This window comes from Scyliorhinus torazame, chromosome 1 (assembly GCF_047496885.1).
Source record: "Scyliorhinus torazame isolate Kashiwa2021f chromosome 1, sScyTor2.1, whole genome shotgun sequence".
Lineage (NCBI taxonomy): Eukaryota > Metazoa > Chordata > Chondrichthyes > Carcharhiniformes > Scyliorhinidae > Scyliorhinus > Scyliorhinus torazame.
Window position 1 is genome coordinate 389,699,926 of NC_092707.1, and position 14,848 is coordinate 389,714,773.

General features: G+C 44.9%; 1 protein-coding gene across 1 annotated transcript; it reads right to left on the reverse strand.

Moving 5' to 3' along the window:
- Positions 1-881: 881 nt before the first annotated feature.
- On the reverse strand, positions 882-8,479 carry cox20 (cytochrome c oxidase assembly factor COX20). Its single transcript, XM_072512961.1, has 4 exons — positions 8,300-8,479; positions 5,682-5,796; positions 2,222-2,285; positions 882-1,525 (listed from the first exon to the last, which is right to left on the reverse strand). The coding sequence occupies exons 1-4, from the start codon at positions 8,330-8,332 to the stop codon at positions 1,372-1,374; spliced, it is 366 nt and encodes a 121-aa protein (XP_072369062.1). The 5' UTR covers positions 8,333-8,479; the 3' UTR covers positions 882-1,371.
- Positions 8,480-14,848: the final 6,369 nt, after the last annotated feature.

Consider the following 14,848-nt stretch of genomic DNA (forward strand, 5'->3'; position numbering starts at 1 on the left):
GTCAATGTTCTCTGTTGATTATTCTTTTGTCTACTATGTGCGTACTGTGTACGTTCCCTCGGCCGCAGAAAAATACTTTTCACTGTACTTCGGTGGATGTGACAATAAATCAAATCAAATCAAAATCAAACCATGCTGCCTTGGTTCCTCCCATTGTATGATCAAAGTTTATATCGCCAATTGAAACTTGAGGTGAGATGAGGATTTTGTTAGGATTTTGAAAGGAATTATTACGGTTGATAAAATGAACCTTTTTCTGTGTCTAGGGAAGGAGGCATTAACTTAAAATCAGATCCAGGCCATTCAGGAGAGAACCAAGGAAACGCTTCACACAAAAGATGGTAGGAGTGTGGAACACTATCCCTCAAAAAGCAGCAGATGCTCGCTCAATTAATAATTTCAAATCTTAGATCATTAGATATTCAAGGAAATAAAATGGATATTGAGTTGAGGGAGGTGAATGGAGTTAAGACACAGATCAACCATGCTCCCAATGGTTGGCAAAACAGGCTTAAGGGGCTGAATGGCCTTCTCCCGTGTCCTATGTCCCAACCATATTCACCAGCCTACATTAAGTGGCAGGAATCCAACAGAAAATGTAAAATGCTATGATGGTCCCTATCTGTTCAAGCACAAGGTCGCTTTTAAACATGCCGATTTGTCTTAGATTTGAGCCAAGTGATTTGGAAGAGATGGATCCAGGGGGTAGTGAAGGCAGGAGGCAAGAAGATAAGGCACAGAAGCTAGCACCTAGCTGGAGCAGAACAGAATTGGCGCACAGAATGATATAATTCAGAATTCATTTATGATTGGCGACACAAGAAACTCACCACATCTCACTTCATCTGGATAAACTTTAAACCCAACAAATTGTAAGCTGATTTCTCTTAAAAAGCCTTTAATTTCAAATCATTGTATTTCTAAGCCCTTGGTTAAGATTCTGCATCATTGATTTGGGATTTGAATTCACATTCAGCAGGGACCCAAGCCAAACAGAAGAGCACATCAGAAATTGAAATCCGCGAACCATTCCAATCACTGAAATGAATAGTCAGAAACCTTGTGCGCCCAAACTGCCGCTACACACTTGCCACTCGAAAGTCAGAAAGTTAACTTGAGAGGTAGAAACTCCAGAGGTCGCTCATTATCTTGTCAAGTTAATGGCAAATACATCTCCTCGTGATTAAAGCACAGAGCTGCACATTGTCTCAGTGTCTCTTATACATTAGACACCCAATTATGGAAAAAAAAAGTCCTGTCTTTCTTAAGCCAGCAGGCAGGGACTACAACCCAAGGTATGAACTGAGATTCTTTGAACTTGCAAAATCTCATCCTTCTGGACACAAGCTATGTTGCTGTCAGGGCCACGACCTATGAGTTTTTGCCTTGGCTGTCTTTGCTGCTTCTATCCGATTTTCTGGTTGGATCCATTTTGGTCCCTTCGAACGTGACCTTGTTTTTCACACCTTCCTGCACAATTCGCTGCTGGATTCTCAGTTTCGCATTCTGATATCTGCAGAACATCCTGAAAAAGGTGCACACGTGTCTGAAAGGTTTTCCTGACTCAAATCACTTCCAGCAAACACACACAATTACAGGTCCGTTGACAGATTGCCACAGCAGGCTTAAAGGCCTATTGCACTGCAGTACCTGCACTAACACAGCAGTATCTGCACCAAGCTCAGCAGCTTTGTGGTGTGAAGTCAGATTTCCTTTCCTAAAGGCCATTAGTAAACCAGTTGGATTCTTAATAACAAAACAAGTTTCATCGTCACCATTACGGATACTAGTTTTTTATTCCATTTAAAAATAATAATAATTTAGAGTACCCAATTAATTTTTTCCAACTAAGGGGCAATTTAGTGTGGCCAATCCACCTCCCCTGCACATCTTTGGGTTGTGGGTGACATCCACGCAGACACAGGGGGAATGTGCAAACTCCATACAGACAGTGACCCAGGGCCAGGATTCAAACCCGGGTCCTCAGCGCCATAGGCAGCAATGCTAGCCACTGCGCCACCCTTTTATTCAAAATTTTAATCAATTAATTGAATTTAAACGCCCCAGCTTCTGTGGTGAGATTGAAACCCTAGTTTATTAGGCCAGCCCTCTGTATTACTCGCCCAGTAACACAACCACAATATACTACTTAACTCAACTTTACATCTTGCAGTGATGGAATAAAGATAATATTCGCAAAATCAACAGGCAACCAACTTACCAAGTTCCCAAAGTTGCAAGCAGAAAGCTCCCCACACTGAAGTCAAAAGACCGCTTTACTCTGCCTGCAGGAAAGGAGAAGGCAGAATTATTGTCAATATTGAAACAAAATTCAACTATGTTCACTAATATTGCAAATAAAACATGGCTTGGCGTGTGGACTTCCGAGAAGACTGCTTTGGTAAAGCCAGTGAACCACCGATACTGGCTATTAAGCCCAACTGATCAATTCCTGTGCCTATGCTAATTTAATTTTAAACAGCCATGAATAGGCAGTCGTCACTTTACTGACGTTGAAGACGAGACTACATTCTAATCACGTTGTGTTCAGCACTGCTCAAGTTTTTCACGTGTCATCGGTCACAATGTCCCAGCCTACATGGAAATCGGTAGCGGCCGGTAGCACTGCTGCTTCACAGCGCCAGGGTCCCAGATTCGATTTCCGGCTTGGGACACTGGGCAGAGTGTGCACGTTCTCCCCGTGTCTGCGTGGGTTTCCTCTGGGTGCTCTGGTTTCCTCCCACAAGTCCCGAAAGACGTGCTGATAGGTAATTTGAACATTCTGAATTCTCCCTCTGTGTACCCAAACAGGCGCTGGAATGCAGCGACTAGGGGCTTTTCACAGTAACTTCATTGCAGTGTTAATGTAAGCCCACTTGTGACAATAACGATTATTTAAAAATATTAAAAGCCTCAGCCAGCGAAATGATGGATATACTACAATTGGTTTCGTGATTGTTGGTCATTATTGTTGGGACAAGGATGGTAAGGTGTCAGATATATATAGGGAAATGAGGGACGAAGGGGAGACTATGGTAGATGAACTAAAAGGGAAATGGGAAGAAGAGCTGGGGGAGGAGATCGAGGAGGGGCTGTGGGCAGATGCCCTAAGCAGGGTAAACTCGTCGTCCTCGTGTGCCAGGCTAAGCCTGATTCAGTTTAAGGTATTACACAGGGCGCATATGACTGGAGCACGGCTCAGTAAATTTTTTGGGGTGGAGGATAGGTGTGCGAGGTGCTCGAGAAGCCCAGCGAATCATACCCATATGTTTTGGTCATGCCCGGCACTACAGGGGTTTTGGATGGGGGTGACAAAGGTGCTTTCAAAAGTAGTGGGGGTCCGGGTCGAACCAAGCTGGGGGTTGGCTATATTTGGGGTTGCACAAGAGTCGGGAGTGCAGGAGGCGAGAGAGGCCGATGTTTTGGCCTTTGCGTCCCTAGTAGCCCGGCGCAGGATATTGCTAATGTGGAAAGCCAAGCCCCCAGGGGTGGAGACCTGGATAAATGACATGGCAGGGTTTATAAAGCTAGAGCGGATTAAGTTCGTTCTAAGGGGGTTGGCTCAAGGGTTCACCAGGCGGTGGCAACCGTTCGTCGAATACCTCGCAGAAAGATAGATGGAATGGAAAAAAGGCAGCAGCAGCAGCCCAGGATCGGGGGGGGAGGAACCAGAAGGACTCTCAGGGTTGTTAATATATACTGTATAATATGTATAGGTCGTTGCTACAGATAATTATATATTGGACTGTTAAATTATATTTTTGGAGAGTGTTACTTGTGATAAGGCAGTTGCCAATTAGGGTTAGTTTTCATTTTTGTTATTTATTATTTACTCATTTTCTGTTTATAAAATAGGTCATTGTTATTTGTGTTGTTATAATATTGTGTAAAGGATGCACAATGTACTGTGTTGGTTGACCAAAAATTTTCAATAAAATATTTTATAAAAAAAAATTATTGTTGGGACAAGGAGACTGGATATGTGAAATATACACAGAAAGTTCCAGACATAGTCACTGGTGCAAGGTGGCACCAGTAAGGCATAGGTAAAGTCGCCACAGTCCCATGGGCTGATTTCTCCTTTTTTAAAAAAAATTTAGAGTACCCAATTAATTTTTTCCAATTAAGGGGCAATTTTGCGTGGCCAATCCACCTGCTCTGCATATCTTTGGGTTGTGGGGGCGAAACCCATGCAAACACGGGGAGAATGTGCAAACTTTGCTTTCTCCTTTTAAGAGGGGAGAGCTGACTGGTGGTGGTTTTACCTGAGGATCACCACACATCAGGCGAGGGGAAAGGTTGAGAAGGTGGGGCCTTCATGAATAATACCAGTCGATACGGGAATTGAACCCGCGCTGCTGGCCTCTCTCTGCATCACGAACCAGCTGTCCAGCCAAGTGAGCTAAACCGCACCAGTGAAGAGATGCTGTCTGGCCTACTTATTTTTGGAAAGTGGGCCAGGTGAAGACAGGATCAGACTTGGCTGCACTTCCTCTTAACAGTTGAATAGTCTACTAACACTGGTTTCAGGGGTGAATGATTTCAGTTACACGGATAAATTGGCAAAGCTGGGACAGTTCTCCTTAAAGTAGGTTGAGAGGAGGTTTGATAGGGGTTTATCAAAATCAGAAAGGGTCTGGGCAGAGTAGGTAAGGAGAAACCGTTCCCCTTGGTGGAAGGGTCAAGAACCAGAGGATTTCAGACAATTGGCAAAAGTGGCTGAGGTTACACGAGGGAAATATATTGCAAGGTTACAGGGAAAGAGCACGGGTGTGGGATTAGCTGAATTGCTCTGACAGAGAGAAGGCATGGTTCTCAAGGTAAAATGGCCTCCTTTGCTGTAAGCATTCTATAATTAGGGACGTTTAGTGGGAACTTCATCTTGTATATGACTGCAGTATGCCTGACACTGGAAGTTAGGCTTCAATTAAAGGGTTGTAAGCCTTTGGAATTTTCTGCTGCAGAGAGCTGTTGGATGTTCAGTAATTGAGTATATTCAAGTCAGGAATAGGTAACATTTTGGTACTAAGGGAATCGAGGTTAATGGAGATACCGAGGGAAGGTTTAGGGGGAAGATTAGCCATGATCTCATTGAATTGCGCAGCAGGCTTGAAAGGCCAAATGCCCTATTCCTGCTTCTATTTACAAACATACGAAAGAGAAGCAGGATGGGCCATTCAGCCCCTCGAGCCTGTTCCGCCATTCAATAAGAACATGGCTGATCTGATTGTAGCCTAAATTCTAAATTCCACCTAATCCCGATAACCTTGGATTCCCTTGTTCGTCAAGAATCTAGCTACCTCTGCCTTAGAAATATTAATTGATCCTGCCTCCACTCTCTCTGGGGAAGAGGGTTCCAAAGATCCAGAACCTGCTGAGAGAAAATATTTCTTCTCACCTATGCCTTAAATGGGAGACCCCTTATTTTTAAACCCTGTCCCCATAGTTCTTATGTTCTCAAGTAAGAAAACGGAGACTGCCCATTTTCCAAGCAGGGACATCCCTCATTTTAAGCAGACCAATCACTTCCAAAATAAAATAAATTCAACATTATTCAGCATTTATTATTCATATTTCAAGTATTCTCGCACTGCCAAGTGTAAACTTTTAATGTAATCAACTCTTACGATGGCAGATTAGAGCTCTGAAAAGATTCACTCCAATATCAAGAAGGTGCTCACTTGTGGCGAGGAAGTGACCAAGTCCAGCAACTACTGCACCAGCTGATCCATACAGGACAGAGTCTCGGGCACATGGAGTATTTTGCACGTCCAGGATTCCCAGGAGCTTGAATGACTAAAAGACACAAAAAGATTGCCAAATTAGAGTGTGATTCATTTCTAATAACAATACAGACCGGAAACCCAAGGTACACAGTTATAAAGCCGACAGTCCGATAACCATATGCTCACACCATGAACTGGTTGGACGGGCAGTGGTGGTTATATAGGGAAACACAGCACCTGTGTCAAAAACGGCCAGAGTGAATAATCTGTCAATCTATTTTCAGTTGGTGAATAATACGTTGTTTACAAAACAAGGTGAATTCTTGACTCTTCTATTGAAATAGTTCCATGAAATATTGAAAGTCTATTTGAGGGCGGCATGGTGGCGCAGTGGTTAGCACGGCTGCCTCACGGCGCCGAGGACCCGGGTTTGATCCTGGCCCCAGATCACTGTCCGTGTGGAGTTTGCACATTCTCCCCGTGTGGTGGATAAGGCGTTCCTGGCGCGGATGGTCGGCTCAGGGTATCCGGCGATTGTGGTCTCAGAAGACGCACCGCACTGGGTGGATTAGCGAGTGGATGTTTTGGGGGGGGGGATGAACGGGGTGAGCTCAGGATGTTTTGGGTCGCAACGTGGGCCGAGGCAGGGGTGCCCACTCTCACCTTTGCTTTTTCGCCTTGGTTATAGAGCCATTGGCTATGACGCTTAGAGCATCAAGGGACTGGAGAGGGATTCTGCGGGGGGTGGCATTGAGCGCAGAGTTTCGCTGTACACGGGCAACCTGTTAGGTAGAGGCCTTGACATGGGAAGAATTCCTGCGGAGGGTGAATGTGTCCTCATCGTGTGCGAGACTCAAGTCTTATTTAGTTTAAAGTAGTTCACAGGGCGCATGTGACGGTGGCGAGAATGAGTAGGTTCTTTGAGAGAGCAGAGTGCAGGTGTGGACAGTGTGCGGGAAGGCCTGTGAACCATGTCCATATGTTTTGGATATGTCCGAAGCTGAAGGGGTTCTGGCAGGGGTTTGCGAACGTAATGTCCGAGGTGTTGGGGGTGGAGGTGGTCCCGAGTCCAGAGGTAGCGATATCTGGGGTGTCGGAAGACCCAGGAGTCCAGGTAGCGAGAGAGGCCGATGTCTTGGCCTTTGCCTCACTCATAGCCCGGAGACGGATTTTGCTTGGGTGGAGGGACTCTGAGCTACCAAAAGCGGGGGTGTGGGTGAGCGACCTTAGAATTCCTGAGGCTGGACAAGGTCCAGTTGATCTTGAGAAGGTGGGTCGATGGGTTTGCTTGGAGGTGGAAGTTGTTCATTGACTTCGTTAAGGAGATTGGGGTGTCAGCAGAGGTGGGGGGTTTAAAATGGGGAAGGCAGGACGGGAAGAGGGGGGTAATGCTTGGGGGGGGGGGGGGGGGGAATAGAGTTTGTTGATTTATTACGTTGCATAACTTCACTTCTGCTTTAATTTGTTGTTTGTTTATGCCAATACCGGAATAAAATATTTTTAAAAAAAGGAAAGCGGGCAGCGCAATCAAAGACCCTTCGCACGCGGGTTATTCCCTCTTCCAACTTCTTCCATCGGCAGGAGATACAAATGTCTGAGAACACGCACTAACAGATTCAAAAACAGCTTCTTCCCCAGTTACCAGACTCCTGAATGACCTTCTTATGGACTGAATTGATCTCTTCACATATCTTCTCGACTTAGTACTGCACTCCCTATGTTCAACCGTTGCCTGTGTCTATGTATTTACATTGTGTATTTATGCTTGTCCTATGATTTTTCATGTATGGAACGATCTGTCTGGACTGTATGCAGAACAGTCCTTTTCACTGCACCTCGGTACACGTGACAATGAATCAAATAAAATCAGGTTGCTGGATACTAATCAGGTTTGGCAAACTTGGCTGCCTTGTTTCTTCCGAAGCAGTGACGCCAAGAGCAAATATTGGATCCCATACTTGAGGGAGGTGAATAGTACAGATCAGGGATCAAACCTGGGAACCACTTATGCAAAAACAGTGGGCCATTCGGCCCCTTTGTGCCTTTGCCATAATAGCTCATCGGGTACAGCTCCAGGGAAAAATACAAGTTTTATATAGTTTTCAATTTATGCTGTCCAGTTTTATTTCCCCTTAGCCATCCCTAAAACCTTGATTCCCAAGTTGAAAACAAAGCAGATGGCCACCATAGTTGGGAGATTTACGGTCACAGACTGACATGGTTTTTTTTTTTGTTGCAATTATTCGAACAAAATGGAGCTGTTTATTTATCCAAAAGGAAGGGACCAGAAGGAGGGGGCCATTTGCAGAGCTGTTAAGAATGCTTGTGCCATTTTGGAGTGAGCCTATTTCAACAATTTAAAAGGCTAGAAATCTGAAATGTAAAGGGAAAGTGCTCAGCTGGATACTGCCTGAGCTGCTGGGTTTTTCAGGCACCATGGCCGTCCTGTCTCTCTGGACGGAGTCCATTTCCCCCCGACCTTGGCTTGACATTGAAGGCACCCACTGCGCATGCCCGTGACCTTTAAACCCTCCCCTCCCCCCCCAATCATCGGATCGTTATGACGTGTTCACCTTCGGCTTCTCCGCCTCAGTCTCGGTCGACATGGCGCCTTGTGCTGCTCGGCTGCTGTGTCAAACCTCCCTCCCTTGTTCGTGCTGCGGAATCGTGTTCGACAACGTTTCTTGTGCGGTTAGTGAGCGGGCGGCGTCAGGTCACGTGGGCCGAACCGGCCGGGAGTGTAGCTGTGCGCATGCGCGGAGCTGGGGGGGGGGGATGGGAGGATCCGGGCTGCCCTGTGTTGCCGGCTCCGGCAGGTAGCTGTGCGCGTGCGCGGGGCTGGGGGCGGGGAGGTCCCAGGTGCCCTGTGCTGTTGTCAGGACACACGGCAAATCGGGTTGCCAACCCTCCAGGAATAGCCTGGAGTCTCCTAAAATCAACCCCCGGGACAACTATTGTGTGCAACCCTGGAGAAAAGTCATTGAGAAAAAATTGTAATTTCCTCTTCAACATTTCCTCTGCCACATAAAAATAAATTGAATTTTCTTTTGGGGGGTGCTATTTGGTTGACTGTCGAGCATCCTACAATTGGGTAATGAGTCCTTTCGCTTTCCATAGGAAGGCCGCTGTGTGTCACCAAGGTGGATTGTGTTGGCCGACGAACGGCTGGCACGTGGGGGCAACTTGTGATGGGACCTCCAGGAATACATTTAATCACGCAGTAGGCAACCCTACCGCTGCACCCGCCTTTAACTCACAAATGCCTCCCAAAGGATGTCACGCACACATTCAAAATAAAAATAAAGTTCACAGATCCAGTCAGGAATTCAGGAAAACTTCCGTAACCCAGTAGAATTTGGTACCACAAAGTGAAAGAAAGGCTTGCATTTATATAGTGCTTCTCGCCACTGGAACCTCGAAGCACTTTAAAGCCAGTGAAGGGTAGCCACTGTTGGAATGTAGGAAACGCAGCAGCTAACTCGCACTCCGCAAACTCCCACAGCACAGCAATGGGAAAAGGACGAGATAATCTGTTTTTGGATTGAGGCTATTGACCAGGTCATCAGGGATAACTCCTCTGCTCTGCTTTAATGGGATCTTTTATACATGAAGTAAGTGCAAGGAATAGCATAGTTGGATTTAATAATAACAACATGCAGATATAAAATGCTTACAGCACAAGAGGCGGCTGTATGGTGGATCATGTCAGTGCAAGCTCCCTGCACGGCCAACTCGGCTAAACTCACAACCATCCACTTTCCCTCAAACCCTGCAGATTATTTTTCTTTTCAGGTGCTGAAGCAATTGCCTTTTGAAAGCATTGACTGAATCTTCCTCCTGTCTGACTCTCAGATAGTCCTTTCATATTTTAATGTGAAACACGCCAAGGTGCTTCAAAGCAGTGTTATCAAACAACATTTCACACTGAGATACGCAAGAAGACATTAGAGCAGACGGCCAAAACTTGAGTCCAAGAGTGTCTTGAGAGGGGGGAGAGAGGTAATTCCAGAGCTGCGACCCTGGACAGCTGAAGGCATGGCTGATAAAGGTGGAGCAATTAAAGTCAGGGATGGGAAAGAAACTGACATTGTTTGTATGCACGGCCCTGTCCTCTGCAGGCAAAAGGAACATGTCCAGGCATTGAGCCTTTTTACAAGAGCATGGGGACAAGTAGCCCCTTGGAGCAGTCTCCATGGTAATGCCTCGACTAATCAGAGTCAACTTGCCAACCAATCAGCACCCTTTTCTCATTCAGTATAGATTGTTCCTCCGTTTGAAATTTGGCACTCTTGCACCTGTCCTGATTAGTGCAAGACAGGCGCATGTTTCTATGAAAAGCTTCGACAGCATGTCCTTATTTTGTTAAGCAATACTCAAATATACATCCATGTTAATCTTGAAATTTTCAGTACACCGAACATTCACAACCTGTTGTATGGGAGGGGAGTTCCAGATTTTCACCACTGATATGTCTTCTAAATGACTCGGATCTAACTTTAGATTGCACCCCCTCGTTCTGGATTTGTTCACCAGAGGGATGAGTTTACCTATTCTATTGAATCCTTTCTTCATTGTAAACATTTAGTTGGATCAACCCGTAACCTTTTGGATGGGCACTTGAGGGAAATAAACTTGCAAGGCTATGGGGGATAGAGCAGTGAAATAGGACTGACTTGATTCCTCTATAATAACAATCTTTATTGTCACAAGTGGCATACATTAACACTGCAATGAAGTTGCTGTGAAAAGTCCCTAGTCGCCACATAAATAAATTATCTTTATTGTCACAAGTAGGCTTACATTAACACTGCAATGAAGTTACTGTGAAAAGCCCCTAGTCGCCACATTCCGGCGCCTGGTTGGGTACACGGAGAATTCAGAATTCTCAGCTGGTACGGCAATTAAAACCGCACTGCTGGCCTTGTTCTACATCACAAACCAGCTGTCTAGTTCACTGAGCTAAACCAGCCGCCTGTGAACAGGCATTCCGGCACCTGTTCGGGTACACAGAGGGAAAATTCAGCATGTCCACATTAACCCTTACCAACTTTTACAGATGCACCATAGAAAGCACCCTATCTGGCTGCATCACAGCCTGGTATGGCAACTGCTCGGCCCAGGACCGCAAGAAAGTTCAGAGAGTCGTGAACACCGCCCAGTCCATCACACAAACCTGCCTCCCATCCATTGACTCCATCTACACCTCCCGCTGCCTGGGGAAAGCGGGCAGCATAATCAAAGACCCCTCCCGCCCGGTTTACTCACTCTTCCAACTTCTTCCATCAGGCAGGAGATACAGAAGCCTGAGAACACGCATGAACAGACTCAAAAACAGCTTCTTCCCCACTGTTGCCAGACTCCTAAATGACCCTCTTATGGACTGACCTCATTAACACTACACCCTGTATGCTTCATCCGATGCCGGTGCTTATGTAGTTACATTGTATACCTTGTGTTGCCCTATTATGTATTTTCTTTTATTCCCTTTTCTTCCCATGTACTTAATGATCTGTTGAGCTACTTGCAGAAAAATACTTTTCACTGTACCTCTGCATAAACCTTTGCTGAGCACTGTGAAAAATCACTTGGAAGGTTCTCCACTGTTCCTCAACTGTTTCACCATAAAGTCTTTGCTCCCAGTCTACCTTAGCTAGTTCTTCTCTCATCCCATTGTAATCTCCTTTGTTTAAGCACAAAACACTAGTGCTTGCTTTTACCTTCTCACCCTCCATCTGTATTTTAAATTCCACCACATTGTGATCGCTTCTTCCGAGAGGATCCCTAACTGTGAGATCCTGAATCAATTCATATGATCATGGCTGATCATCCAACTCAATAGCCTTATCCCGCTTTCCCCCATATCCTTTGATCCCCTTCGCTTTAAGTGCTACAACTAACTGCTTCTTGAAACCATAAAATGTTTTGGACTCAACTACTTCCTGTGGTAACGAATTCCACAGGCTAACCACTCTCTGGTGAAGAAATTTCTCCTCATCTCTGTCCTAAATGGTCCACCCCGTATCCTCAGACTGTGACTTCTGGTTCTGGACACATCTGGTCCTGGCCATCGGTAACAACCTTCCTGCATCCACTCTGTCCAGTCCTGTTAGAATTTTATAGTTTTCTATGAGATCCCCCTCATTATTCTGAACTCCAACGAATACAATCCTAACTGATTCAACGTCTCCTTGTATCAGTCCTTCCATCCCAGGAATCAATCGGGTAAACCTTCGCTGCACTCCCTCATTAGCTAGAACATCCTTCCTCAGATAAGGAGACCAAAACTGCACACAACATTCCAGGTGTGACCTCACCAAGGCCCTGATTAATTGCAGCAAGACACCCCTGTTCCTGTACTCAAATCCTCTTGCTATAAAGGCCAGCATACCATTGCCTTCTTTACCGCCTGCTGCACCTGCATGTTTACCTTCAGTGACTAGTGTACGTGGACACCCAGGTCTCATTGCATGTTCCCCTTTCCTAATTTATGGCCATTCAGATAATAGTCTGCCTTCTTGTTTTTGCTACCACAGTGGATAACGTGGCATTTATCCAAATTATACTGCATCTGCCATTCATTTGCTCACTCACTGAACTTGTCCAAATCACACTGAAGAATCTCTATATCCTTTCTATATCCTCCTCACAGCTCACCCTCCCACCCAACTTGGTGTCATCTGCAAATTTGGAGATATGACATTTTGTTCCCTCATCTAAATCATTAATATATATTGTGAATAGCTGGGGTCCTAGCGCTGATCCCTGCGGTACCCCACTAGTAACTGGCTGCAAGTGGAAAAAGACCTGTGAATTCCTACTCTTTGTTTCCTCTCTGCTAACCAGTTTTCTATCCATCTCAATACACTATCCCCAATCACATGCGTTTTAATTTTACATGCTAATCTTTTATGCGGGACTTTGTCAAAAGCCTTCTGAAAGTCCAAATATACCACATCCACTGGCTCCCCTTCATCAATTCTACTAGTTACATCCTTGAAGAATTCCAGTAGATTTGTCAAACATGATTTCCCCTTTATAAATCCATGCTGACTCTGTCCGACCCTGCCACTGTTTTCAAAGTGCTCTGCTATAAAATCTTTGATAATGGATCCTAGAATTTTCCCCCCTACTGACATCAAGTTTACTGGTCTATAATTCCCTGATTTCTCTCGACCTCCCTTTTTAAATAGTGGAGTTACATTAGCCGCCTTCCAATCTGCAAGAACTGTTCCACAGTCTATAGAATCCAGGAAGATGACCACCAACGCATCCACTATTTCTAGAGCCATCTCCTTCAGTGTCCTGGGATGCAGATTCTCAGGCCCTGGGGATTTATCAGCCTTCAATCCCATCAATTTCCCCAACACCATTTCTCTACTGATATAGATCACCTTCAGTTTCTCCCTCTCACTAAACCCTGCATTCCCCAACATTTCTGGTATCTTATTTGTGTCCTCATTTGTTTTTTTAAAATAAATTTAAAGTACCCAATTCATTTTTTCCAATTAAAGGACAATTTAGCGTGGCCAATCCACCTACACTGCACATCTTTGGGTTGTGGGGGCAAAGTCACCACAAACACAGGGAGAACGTGTAGAGTCCACACAGGCAGTGACCCAAGACCGGGATCGAACATGGGACCTCAGCGCTGTGAGGCAGCAGTGCTAACCACTATGCCACCGTGCTGCCCTTACTTTTTTTTAATGTCCTCATTTGTGAAGGCAGAACCAAAGTATGTACTTAGTTGCTCAGCCATTTCTTTGTACCCTACAATACATGCCACTGTTTCTGACTGTAAGGGGCCTACATTTGTCTTCACCACTTTGTATCTTCATGTACCTGGTCGTTTTTTATGTTCCCTGCAAGCTTACTTTCGTACTCTATTTGCCCCTTCTTAATCAATCCCTTGGTCCTTCTTCACTGAGTTCGAAACAGCTCCCAATCCTTCAGACCTGTTGTTTTTCTTGGCTAATTTTTATGCTACCTCCTTGGATTGAATACTATCTCTAATTTCCCCTGAATCCATGGATTGGCAAACTTTCCCATTTCCCGTTTTACTTTTGTGCCAGATCTTCTTTTAAGACAATCCTTAAAATCTATCTCTTAGTTATATGTCCAAAAGCTTGATCAACTATCTCACGTGTCTCTGTATTTTGTTTGACAAAGCTCCTGGGTACCACCTTCAAACCTTTTACTATTGATAAGACCTTGGTAGAGACCAGTAATATATTTTTTAAAGTAGATGAAATTTGAAATCCCAGCTATTGAAGGAATAAAGGCACAAGATTCTAAAGTTTGAAATAGATTTTATTTAACCTATGAGTCAACAAAGCAAGCAAGAAATACTATCAATCCTATACTCTTAACATCCAGAACTAACATGAGTTAAATATGAATTAATAGGCAAATTGTGGTTGAATATTAACTATGAATTTAACATTAAATGGCAGATTACAACTAAGATAGATTTTATGAATTTGCTCAGCAGTCCACAGAGATTTTGAACTCAGCCACAATGTCCTTCAAACTTTGTCTACCTCATGAGGAATTTCAGCTCGTCTCCTTCTAGGATTTAACTTGATCCCCAGCTGATAACACAACCAACCCGAGTTCCATGGGCATGGTCAACACCATACATGACACATGCCTGCAGAAGCAGCTCACCTCAGAAATAAAAGCATCTTCTGTCAGATGCACCAAAAGTTATCTTTTAGTACCAGAAACAGCTGCACAACGTGATTTTAGCTTCTGCATTAGGACTCTGTCTTCACCAGGCTTGCCCATTCTGCACCTTTGGACACATCATAGAACAATAGAAGCAGAGAATATTAATCATAGAGCCCCTACAGTGCAGAAGGAGGCCATTTGGCCCATCAAGACTGCACCCATTCCCTCTTTCCCCTTTAAGGGCTCCAATTCATAGAGTCTCCTACAAAAGGCCTCAAATACCCCATTCACCACCTTCGAAAGAACACCCTACGTCTGCCCAATCCCCTGCCTTATCTCCGTAACCCCATCTAACCTTTTTGGACACTAAGGGGCAATTTAGCATGGCCAATCCACCGAACCTGCACATCTTTGGACTGTGGGAGGAAACCGGAGCACCCGGAGGAAACCCACGC

Excerpts from the sequence above, each read along its gene's own strand:
- cox20 (XM_072512961.1), bottom strand. The coding sequence starts at position 8,332 with ATGTCGACCGAGACTGAGGCGGAGAAGCCGAAG. Across the intron at positions 5,797-8,299 it reads CTGAGGCGGAGAAGCCGAAG|TCATTCAAGCTCCTGGGAAT; the intron begins GTGAACACGTCA and ends TGTGTCTTTTAG. Across the intron at positions 2,286-5,681 it reads TGGTCACTTCCTCGCCACAA|GCAGAGTAAAGCGGTCTTTT; the intron begins GTGAGCACCTTC and ends CCTTTCCTGCAG.